Below are 12,167 nucleotides of genomic sequence, written 5' to 3'. Positions count from 1 at the left end.
TGAAGAGTAGCTTACATCCTCTCATGTGTCAATGAAGGAGAGTGGCAGTGGGACTCCAGTGAGGGAAATCTGGGACAGTGTGGGATGCTCAATTTGCTAAGCTGGACCACAGCAAAACTTAAATGCACTGGCTGGGGCGAGATGTTAAAAGCTATACCCTCTCTGTGCCATTGTGGCTGATACTACCTTAATAAAGACAAACAAGCAAGTACAGTATTAGCCAATTGCCCATGGAAATGGGAGTCTAGCAATGACTGAGCTCCGTCAAGTCAAATAGATATTTTTATCTCTGAATAGCAGGAGAATGATCCATGAGTTAGGGTCCATTTTATATATATATATATATATATATAATTTATATAGATAGATATAGAGATATAGAGAAATAGAGACAGAAATATATTACTTTTTCCTTTTCTCCCATTCTTACCTCCCACTTCCACCAAGGAACCAAGCCTGTGCCCTGCTTACAGCTATTCTAAAATGTCTACACAGAGAACATAGAAATAAAATCAGAAGGCCATCTCCAGGCAAACACTAAAACAGGTTTGAATACAGTGGAACTTCAGTTCTCTAACTTAATTCATTCCAGAAGGCTGTTCAAGAAGTGATTTGTTCGAAAACCGAATCATTTTCTCCCATTAGAAATAATGTAAATTGAAGTAATCTGTTACAGACACCCAAACAATTCCCTGTTTTAACCTTTCTGATATACATGTCTAATGTACTGTCTAATCTATAAATAAACACTTATTTTCTTAAATTTGTCAAACCGCCCCCTTCTAGACTTAAAGGAATCACTTTCAGCATGCGTTCCAGGGGTCTTTCGGGTCAGCATGCAGCCTCTTCCCTTTTTCAGGAATCACGGCCTCCGAAATGCTGTCATGGATAACTGCTTTTCGTTTATGCAAATCAACAACAGTTTTTCTACCTCTTCAATGGCCTGTCACCATTGTTTCTTTCACATTCTTAGCACCATTAGCACTCTTGATGGCCTCTTTATGTTTTAAAATTGTGTTAAACCTTGGTTTCAGCTAGCAACCAAAGCATTCTCTCCTCTGGTTGTTGCCTTCCTCCCCACCCCCTTTCTCTTCGAAGTCTGAACTCTGTATAATTCATCTGTGAAAGAAGTTAGGTTGTATTTCTTTCTGGGCAAACTCAAAATGCAGCAGATAGCAGACAAATGCACGTAGCAGTGAAGCCTTCCACAGCCCTCTTCAACTCACAAGTGGGCCCAGAAGAAACAAATGCCATGACTTTACTGGGTATTAAGAACAGAGAGCCTTCCCCCAAATATTTATTCGCATGAAACAACGAGGTCCACATAAAATAGCAGGTGGCAGTGGGCCACAGAGCCTTTTGACAAACTGATAAATACTATGGGCTTTTATCATTAGCACAGCCATATACAAACATCTAGCAGAGGGTTCACAGACAGTACCATTATGCCCCTCCCCAAATCCATCCTTGCATTGCAGAGTGAGAAGCACTTGTTCACTAAATCAGTGGAACCCATTCAAGTTTCAGCTATCTCCCTGTCCCTCCTAGCCCTTCAAACTTGATGTTTGTGTCTAATTCTTCTGCTAGCATCAATCCTCCTTTGATAGTGTTGAGTACACAGACCAAGTCAACAATATGGTAATTGGAATTTAGAACAATCTACTGAACAGTCTTGGACCCAGTAAGAATACTAATTGATATACCAAATTACCCAAAGAAATAGGCCACATTCCAGGTAAAATTCATCTTAACCTCCATAAACAGACTCTGATGGAGGTAGTACTTGCCCCAACCACAGAACAGCAGAAGCACTCTACTCATTACGATTAGATTTTAGGGCTAAAGAAATGATAGTGGCAAAAATTAAAGCTTACTGGAACTGGTGAGAGTGCAACTCTGTTCCTAAGACTATTCATAGAAAGGGGTATATTCATCACTTGGCCTCTGAACCCTTTGCAACAAAGACTGGACAATAGCACAACCTAAATAGGCCCAGAATCCCATCTGCCAACATACTTCAACTCTCTCTGGAAATCTATATGCAAAGTGTCTCCTCAGGAGTTTGACCTGGAGTTGGATTGCTCGCTATGATGTGCGCTGACCACCAGGGGGCGATGCGGAACATGGCAGGCGACCAACAGCTGCAGTGGGGTGCTGAGGGAGGGAGGGAAGGTGGAGGCGGGTGGGGGGAGGGGGGGGATGTGATGGTGGCAGCGGCGCACACGCGTGTGGGGCAGTGAGGGAAGAAGGGGGAGGGGGGGGACCTGATAGGCCCTGATCACCGGCCAGGTCTAGGGACCCTACCTATGCACAAATTTCATGCACTGGGCCTCTAGTTAAACTATAAAACCTCAGTAGGACATTTCTATGCTTACTTCATGTATGCTTGCTTAATGTAACCATATTGACAGAAAGTTAACAAAACTGACCTGACAATTTCAGAATCACATTTCCCTCCAATTTTCAGTCCTAAGTTTTTTTAGTTGTTTTGTTTTTAGTAGTACTATTTTTACTTTCTTGCTTTATATCCTCTTCCAAGTTCTGCTACCCAAAAAGTAATACAATATGTCATACTTGAGTTTTTCTGAATCATTAACAGTTCCAATGATCATAACTAGCTTAAAAGGCAGTCAGTATATACTCAAAATAGCTCTTACAAAATCTAAGCAATGATCTAATATGTATGCAGGAATATATAAAATCTAAAAGTCTCTGGAATTCATTGCCAATTGTAAAACCGATGTGAAACAATGTGATATCTCCTCAAGTCTCTTAAGTACGATTACTCTCCCCATTTTACAGCTCAGCAAACCAAGGCTCAGAGAAGATAGGTAAATTGCTCACAGCAAAATCAGGATTCAAACTCAGGATGGCTGACTCCAAAACCCATGCATTTAACCCTTAATTGCTACCAATGGAGTGAACTAAGACAACAGGAATCAACATACATTCCTGAGTGAAACCAATTTGTGGAATTATATGACCACTGCCATCTGCTGCATCTCATCATTGTAGGGGTGGTGGTGGTGGGGTGCTCATATGTGTTTGGATAGGCACTTTTTCTTAGGGTATATATTTTTTAAATTCTAAAGAACCTAAAGTAAAGGAATCATCTCAGGAAATAGAAGTCTGATTAAGATCAGCTCTTACTGTCAACTCTAAGCTTCTCCAGCATGGCCCCAAGGATACCGGTGGTCACAGTTCCTTTTGCAATATGGCAACATGACTATGAGGAACCAGAGCTATGAGCATAATTATGCATCTTTCATAAATTCAAACAAAGCCAGCAGATGACAAGAAACTAAAAAAAAATATGCACACAAGTGCATGTATATACTATTATATACACATGTATATACATACACATATACATCCTAACTTTTTTGTTGATGCTACAGAGAGTATAAATAATTGAAAGATTACAAACTTCTCAGGCAATTCTACATCTTTAGTCTCCAATAAGCCTTCTAACCTGAGATTTTCTCTGGTTTCTGGCGCATATGATCACTAAGAAATGGAGAAAGAGTCTTGAGCAGCATGGAACTAAATATAGTAAATTCAAAGCCTGTGGCTAAAAAGAGAAAAGACTCTTGGGTATTCTTATTTTTTTTCCATTCATTCATTCAAACAATATTTATTGAATATGAATTCTCAATCACTATGCTTGGTGATCTTGGCCTAGGGCTGTTCTAGGTGTTGGAGGTGTAGTAAAAAACAAAAGTCAAGGTGCTTGCCTTCATGGATTTCTGTTTAGAGTGCCCCCAAAATTACCAGGATCCAAGACAGTGAGCAAATAAATTCAACAATAGATTATGAAGCAGAATCCAATTCAAGTCATTGCCTCAAAGTTAATTCAATGAGTAATGTGTGCTTATTATGTTTCACAGAACTCTACTAAGCACCTTAGGTAGATAATATTGAAGGCAAAAAGGATATGACTAATCCCTGCCCACAGTAAATCATCTTCCTGGGATGACAACACACAGAGGTATAAATTAGGTGGACCAATTAATTGCCAAAGCAAGGAATCATTGTCCATTCACATGTCTGGGATAGCCAACAACTACTAGGAGAAAGATGGCATTCATTTCTGCAAAGTAGTTCTAAGAAAGAAAATTTAAAAGTATTCCAATATATTTCAACACTAGGCATCCCCTACCCTCTGCCAAATAAAAAAATCCATGTCACTTTACACCAAGCATGCTGATGACGTCCTCAGTCTGACTAAAGTAAAGTTCTTTTTAGATTTATGGGGTAAACAAAAGTCTTAGCAATGATTAATTATAAGAGGGCATATTTCTAACATACCAAAGTTTCTGATTCCATTCACTCCCTTCTCCCTCTCCCCTCTCCCGTCTTCTCTCTCTCTCTCTCTCTCTCTCTCTCTCTCTCTCTCTCTCTCTCTCTTTCTCTCTCTCTCTCTCTCTCTTGCTTTTAAAAATAAAGAGGTAAAGATGGGGGGAATCCCACTTTTCTGGGCTTTGGGTCAAGACCACACAGCACACAGGAGCAATGGCAGCTGTCTGGGGTTAGCCAGGGCTATGCTCCTTCAGCTTGGCCTTTGGCTGTAACCACTAGACTGCATGCCTGCACTATTTTCCGGATGACCAAAAAGGAAGATTTTTAAGACCATGCTGAAAATGACTTTGCTTTTAGGCTGTGTTTACTAGATTGGATGGTTTTTTTCCAGGATCATGGGCAGGGTTTTTGGGAACACACCTAAAAAAAATGAGGTCACACTGGCATCATGAACCACATTTGAGCCTTGATTTAGCAAATCCAAGGATAATTTTTCAGAAATGCTTATCTTGTTCCACACCTCAGCAGAAAGAACACCACCTAATTCATAGACTTCCTAATATTCAAAATGCCTCCAGCTCCTCTGTCCATGTATTTTTCTAAATGATATCATTGATTTGGCCACTAAAAAATATGACCATTTTATGGCTTTTAGAGTGGAAGAGAAAGATGTAGCAATGGACGTAAGAGCCAGTTCAATCATTTAATCAAATGAACAAAGTCATTTCAAAAAAACTTTCTTATCAACTGCTTTTCCCACGAGGGGGATTGGGGGGGACGGGGAGGACTGAAGCTAATCCAACCATAATCTCCACTCCCATGAATCACTGCCATAATATCTGAGAAAAGGCCAACAGTAATTGGTGCTGTTTCTAGAGGTGGGAAGTCACACTACAGAATGTCTATTAAGGTCATATTATGGCCATCAAATGACTAAACCAACAACTATAATATCGATAACAAACATAGTTAATTATGCAAGAAAGAATATATGATATTGAGTAGATAGGGTAGAAGACAAAATGTGCAAAAGAAATAGATGTATTCTAAGAAAACCTACAGCCCTGGCCAGGTGCCTGAGTTAGTTGGAGTTCGACCATATACCAAAGGTAGTGGGCTCAATTCCAGGTCAGGGCACATACCTAGGTTGTGGGTTCGATCCCACTGGGGTACACATGGGAGGCAACCAATAGATGTTTTTCACTCACATTGATGTTTCTCTCTCTCAAATCAATAAAAACATATCCTCGGGTGAGGATTTAAAAAAAAGAAAAAGAAAATCTACAAACATGAGATTAAATATATATATATATCACAGCGCCTTTGGAAGAAGATAGAGAGAAACATAAGTGATTTGATTGCGGAAATATATGAATTATTACCCAGGTGGAGGGAGGATACGGTCAACAGTCCCCAAATACACCCAAACATGGGAACAGAGATAGGATGCTGTCCTGATGGGGGATTTGGACTATCTGGACATCTGCTGATGGTAATGTTCCTTTAATAAGCCAAACCTCTAACCTGTCCCAGTTTAAATGAAACTAAAGAGATATGACAACGAAATGCAATGTGTGAGAGAGAATACTTCGGGTTGGGTGTGTATGAGTTGGCAATTACAGGGGGCTGGTAGGGATTCTAATCTGCTTGCTTTTAGCAAACATGCTTACTAGCAATATGCAAAGAGAAAAAGAGGATAAATTTATTTATTGGGAACTGACAAGAGAAAATTGGCTACCTCTAAAATTGCTCTCAGCTATAGTATTTATGCACTTAAACTAAGGTTTCCATGTCCAGTTTAATATGGGAAGTCATCTATTTCCAAGCCTGAGATAATGGCCACAGAAGATTAAAACGAAAGCTTATGAGGCTACGATAGTGATTCCATAGCTTGTCAATCCACATTTAATAGAAAGTAAAGAAACTCCAACAGAACCCTTTCTATCTGACTAGGTAGCTTGGTAGCTTGTTGAGGTTTTTGTAGTGATAGATTCACATCTGTGTATGCATTATTTTATTTATTTTATTATTTTATTTATTTATTTATTTTTATTTCTCTACTGCATTGGCTAGACTTCCAGTACTATGAGGAATAAGAGTTGAATGCACACCCTTGCCTTGCTCCTATTCTTAGGGGAAAAGGATTCCATTTTTCACCATTAAATATGATGTCCATGTAAACTTGCATAGCTTTTGCTCTTGGCCAAGTATTAAAGAGCAAGCTTTTTGAATACGAAATGTAATAAAATTTAGATTTTATTTTAAAATTCAGAATAAAGAGAAACTGTGTCATTTTTGCCCACCCAATGTCTACTCTCCTTCCTCATATAGCAATGTTTTGTTTATCCCACAGGGGAAATCAACCTTTCTCCATCATTTATGCAGTTCTAGTGCAGTGAGCAAGTGAGTCAGGTATGGTTAATCCACCTATCCCACCCTCAAGTCCAAACATTTAATTCAATAAAATTCAAATAAGAGACTTTGTAATTACATAAGTTCTCTTTCCACTAGACTTATAGATCAGGGATCAACAACAATGGTCCATAACTGAAATCTGACTTTCTGTTTTTGTAAATAAAGTTTTATTAAAACAAAGCCACACCCATTCATTTACATACAAGACTGCTTTTGATCTACAACAATGTTAAGTAGCTGCAAAACCAAAAATATTTACTATCTGGCCCCTTACAGAAAGAGTTTCCTAACCCCTGTTCTTGATAATAAGATGTACACCTGGAATAGTTAGGAAGTATATCACCAGTACATGGAAAGAACCCAATGGAAATGAAGTCAACACAAAAGAAGAAACTAACTCCAAATATTATGGAAGTTTTCAGACTCCGATGGGCCAGAACTGTTAGGCTCCAATATTTTCCAGTTATGTAAGCCTATCAATCCAGCTTTTTCCCAGGCAAGTCTGAATTGGGTTTCCATCATTTGAATTCAAATTGACATTACAGATAAAATCCATAATGCTCATTGTAGGAACACAACTCTAATTTCTTCCTCCATTATCTATCCATCAATACCATAAAGACATTCGACATTTCTTCAGACTAGAATATCACTGAGTGCTAAAAACCATACTTTACATAATGATTAGCTAAAACATGGTGACATCAACTGATTTGGGGTACACTGAGGGGTTTTTTTTTTAACCAGCCATCTTGGGTTGTTCTTGAACAGTGAAAGAACAAAAAGGATGGAAAACCTAAATTATCCCGTCCCCCAAATCCAACACTAAATAATAGACCATAGATCAACTGGGGTGTAAGTATCAAAACGAAAGATAGGTGCCACCATTGACCTCTCCTTGAATTAAATAAGGGAACACTCTGAAACCAACTAGAAAAAAAGGTGTTTGTTCCCTTTCCAAAACCAAAACTCCCAAGAGAACAGATTTACTAGTAACTAATTGGGGAAATGGTGATTCAAACTGGAGCTTCTAATTGTCTACTGAGCGTATGTCACCAGTAATGTTCCCTATAGGCTCTCAGCAATGGGAGACAAAATTAAGCCTAATATTCCCGCCAATTACACAATCATCATTTGTCTATATTTATCTCTCTCTTTAGAAAACTATAAAACACACAGTGGTATAGTTTTAAATGCAAGCTATATGCTCCTATGAGAAAATAATTTTATATTATGTTTAGAAACAGCATTATTTTGTATTTAAACTTGTTTTAATGTGTACATTCTGGAACAAGGAGATGTTTTAACAGCACAGCTTTCCATCTGCAGAGGCCAGATGTTAATCTACAGGAAAACTGAAGTGATTAGTAAGAGGACCAATTATACACAGAGAACAAATATCAACTGGTGGGAAGAGGGAGGTGAGGGAAGCTTAAAATGGAATTGGTAAAGCAGTTTTAAAGCTTCAGCTTATTGGTGGCAAACAAACAAACAAATCCCACCAATAATAGTGGGCTTTCCATCCATGCTAAGAATAGTATGCCATGACAGGATTTTTCTTCCTGGGTATTTCCTCCCCTACAAGTTGAAAAATGATTGAAGGGAGTCAGAGAAAATATTGTAAAAATAAACTTAGGGTTCTTAGGAGAAAATTTCTCTCTATTAAGATGAAAATCAAATATGCCTAGGACTAGACATGGATTCAAATTCTAGCTTTGCTACTCTGGTGGATACTTTTATTTTTTAAAAAATATATTTTATTGATTTTTTTACAGAGAGGAAGGAAGAGGGATAGAGTTAGAAACATCGATCAGCTGCCTCCTGCACAGCCCCTACTGGGGCTGTGCCCGCAACCAAGGTACATGCCCTTGATCGGAATCGAACCTGACACCCTTCAGTCCGCAGGGAGACACTCTATCCACTGAGCCAAACAAGTTAGGGCTGGTGGAGATTTTAACCAGCCCACCGTATGCTTGCTCTTTTTCCTTGAAGTGATAAGATGCTCTGGGGACTGGCTGGGCCCATAGCTGCTTATAAACAGCCTAGATTTCCCATCCTTCTTTGCAGATAGATGTGGCCATATAATTATGTGTGGGCCAATGGAAGTGATGTGTGTACCTGCTCAGTCCGGGATATTTTCATCTCCATTATCTGGCTGGAAAATGGCAATGACCGGAACCTGAAAGCCATGGTTGAGGATGGCAGAACAACCCAGCCAAGCATGGACTGCTCACTTCTGGGCACCGAAGGTAAAATAAACTTTTATCTTATTTAAACCCCTGTACTTCAAAGTCTCTTTGTTATAGCAACCTAGCCTGTATCCTACTAACGTAGCTAATTATACCTATACCACTTGGGGCAAGTGATTTAACCTCAGTTTCCTCATCTGTGAAATGGAATCATAATATTTATTTTGTAAGGCACTAAGATAAATAAGTGTATTAAGAGATGTGCCAAAGCTGTGCCTTACACACACACAAAAGTGCTCATCTAATGGTAGATAATAGCAAAGATGAAGGACTAGTTAGGAAACTGCTTTCAAAGGCCTTTGAAATCAAGCAGCTACTGTGCCAACAAAGCCCTAAAGGCAGAAAGAAACATGTATCTGCTTTTGAGTTTCTATTAGTAACAATATATTGAGCGAAAATCAGGAATATCTTATATTTTAGCCCAGGAAAAGAATTCAGGTTAAGTAATGTTTGATTAGAGTTTAGCACTGTGCCAAAATTTTTAAATAATTATTTAAATCATGCTATTAGTGGATGTTACATAAATACTAGTTATTTGTTTATGCATACTTGATTGGACTGAGTTCCATATTTATATTAAAAAATAGCTGAGCAGAAAAGTCAATTAATCAATATAGGTCACCTCACCAGGTTAGGCTGAGAAAGAGACACACAAATGAACTGGAATCACCCACACCAGACACCCAGCTTGACACAGAGAGTTCTATAGTCAGTGAAGGCCATGGTCTGATGTCCCCTGCACACATTTTCCCCCTCTGGATAGTGCTTTTGCAAGTAATAATTACTGGCCCTCTGACAGTGTGGACTCTTTCTATCTTTTACTGGTGGGCCATGGTTAAACTGCCCTCTTAGGATTTCTGCAACCTTGCCATTTGCTGAACGCTGGGGTTGATATCTTTGGCGTCAAGATCAGAAGATTACCCTGACTCTAGGGACTTCCTCAGGGCTTTTGCGTGGGTCTCACATGTCATAAGATGCAGGAAAACCACAAGATTCATCACCCAGCAGAGGCCAGCATCTCTAAAATGGGAGCATGGATCACATTACCAGACTTAACCCCTTCCATTGGCCCTGATAATCCCACTGTGTATAATGGGATGTTGGCTACTATGGCAAACGGAGGCTGAACCAGAAGGGGGTGAGAAAAGATACTGCACAATCTGTATACACTCTTAGGATCATTTATCCATTAAAACGGGATTGAAATAATGCTTTGCATCCTACTTCATGGAGGTATCAATAAATATTCAGTAAGCCAAACAGGACTCTGCCTCCTCTAAGAGCCTTAAGGGTGCTACAACTGTCTCAGTGAAGGGGAGTTCTGGTAAAGTGTCATGCAGAACCCACACCTCAGAGAGAGAGGCCGCAGCTCAGGGCCTGCATCCAAACAGAAGCAAGATCTACATATACAAGCATCAGCCAAGGAATGAAAAACTCCCTCTGGTACATGAGTCTCGAGACCCCCCAAGGCACTGGAGCACCAGCAACAATCACACTGCACTAGGGAAGCAACAAACAACTCAGGACCTTTATTCCTGCTCTACTTCCCTGAATTGTACTTACAGGCTCCCGGCCATCCATGGCTTCCATCCAGAGCCTCCGGTCCTCCTCCGACAGAGCCTGCATGGTGATAACCCCTGGCCTGCAGAGATAGAAAGACAAGGATATGAAGCTAGGTAGAGAGATCCTGACGAAGATGAACTTAAAGAAACACCCATGCCACAGAATGAGAGATCCCTGGAGATAACAAGGAAGAGAGGCACACCTCTTGGCTTTTCTGAGCCATCTTCCAGTCTCAGAAAGCAAAGGCCTGGTCCTAAATCCCTCTCTAAAAGCCCATGTGCCCAGGGAGGTAGGAATAAACACAGAAGATATGGCTCTACTCATAGAGAAGGACACGGAGAAGTAAAGAGATGCTTTTAGACCTTGTTTGTTCCTTGAGATCTTATTCATTCCTGTTCTCCAAAATGCTTCACAGACTGATTAAGGGGAAAACATTCAAGCTGGAGAAATTTGGGTCTCCTAATAGCTAGTTCAATGCTTCTAAACTGCTTTTGACATGGAGAACTTTTATGGAGTTAATCAGCTTTTTAATTATGCTTATATTTAATCTATAGTATTTTTGCTGTTTTTGTGCATCCTCACCTCACTGGAGGATATTTTTTCCATTGATTTTTGTAGAGAGGATATAAGGAAAAGAGGGAGGGAAAGAGAGAGAAAGAAACATCAATGTGGGAGACATCCACTGGTTGCCTACCACACATGCCCCAACCTGGGCTGGGAATGGAATCTGCAACCCAGGTACATGCCATAGACTGGGAACTGAACACGAGACCCTTTGGTGTGCTGCGCTGACTGATGCTCTAACCATTTGGCAACACTGACCAAGGCAAATGGATAGTATTTTTTTAAGGGAAGACTTGCCATGTCAGATGGTAAAGTCTTTACATGCATTTGCTCTTTCACCCTCTCACTGAAATCTGCTTGTTCTTTCAAATTGAGCACAAACCCTCCAGAAAGCATGCACACAATATCAATGGTGTTTGTGGAGTTCCCACTACAAATGGTACTCCATGCGAACAGACTTGTGCCATACAATTGAATCTGGGAGAAGTATATGCTCATTAAAGCAGTTATTTACTTAGGATCCACAGATGAGTCCCAGAGAGTCCATAAACCACCTTTCGCCTCTAAATGTCTACATATTTTTCTGTAAAAACAATTCCAACTATCAGATTGTCAAAGAAGACTGCAACCCTCAAAAAGTTAAGAATTGTTTATATAAACCCTCATCTTTAAAGTCTGAGAAAGCCTAAAGGGGAGGAAGAGGTGCACTGTGGAAGAATGAGATCCTGCTACCCTCTGAGTCCACAGCACTGCTGAGGATCACAGAGAAGCACAATAGTGAGACACATGGGGCTCTGCCATGCCCTGAGCACCACTGGCCTGGGCCCCACAAGCACCGAAGCCTGTTCATTCAACCCACAACAATCACTGCTCCTGGCTTATTTCCATGGTTCCAATGAATATGCTAGACCTATTTATGTTGAAGATATTTTAAATATCACCTTTCATTGGTCATTCCCCAACCTCCCCCAAGAAAAAAGTTTTCAAAGATATGAATATTTAGGTATAGATGAGTTGGGGATTTGAGGTGCAATGGTGTGAGGGTGTGAATGTGTGAGTTTGTTAATGAGTGTGTGT

At 39.9% G+C, this 12,167-nt stretch overlaps 1 protein-coding gene across 3 annotated transcripts in view; it reads right to left on the bottom strand.

Annotated features, from left to right (window-relative positions):
- Window positions 1–12,167, bottom strand: part of ARHGAP26 (Rho GTPase activating protein 26) — a 413,435-nt gene that overhangs the window by 248,240 nt on the left and 153,028 nt on the right. For all 3 annotated transcript variants that reach the window (XM_081091772.1, XM_081091773.1, XM_081091774.1), the window contains exon 11: window positions 10,527–10,605. In XM_081091772.1, coding sequence (XP_080947898.1) covers window positions 10,527–10,605 — 79 coding nt within the window. The remainder of the gene's footprint in view (window positions 1–10,526; window positions 10,606–12,167) is intronic.

The sequence above is a fragment of the Myotis nattereri genome, assembly GCF_964212035.1.
Source record: "Myotis nattereri genome assembly, chromosome: 5".
Lineage (NCBI taxonomy): Eukaryota > Metazoa > Chordata > Mammalia > Chiroptera > Vespertilionidae > Myotis > Myotis nattereri.
This window is presented reverse-complemented; position numbering and strand designations above follow the sequence as displayed.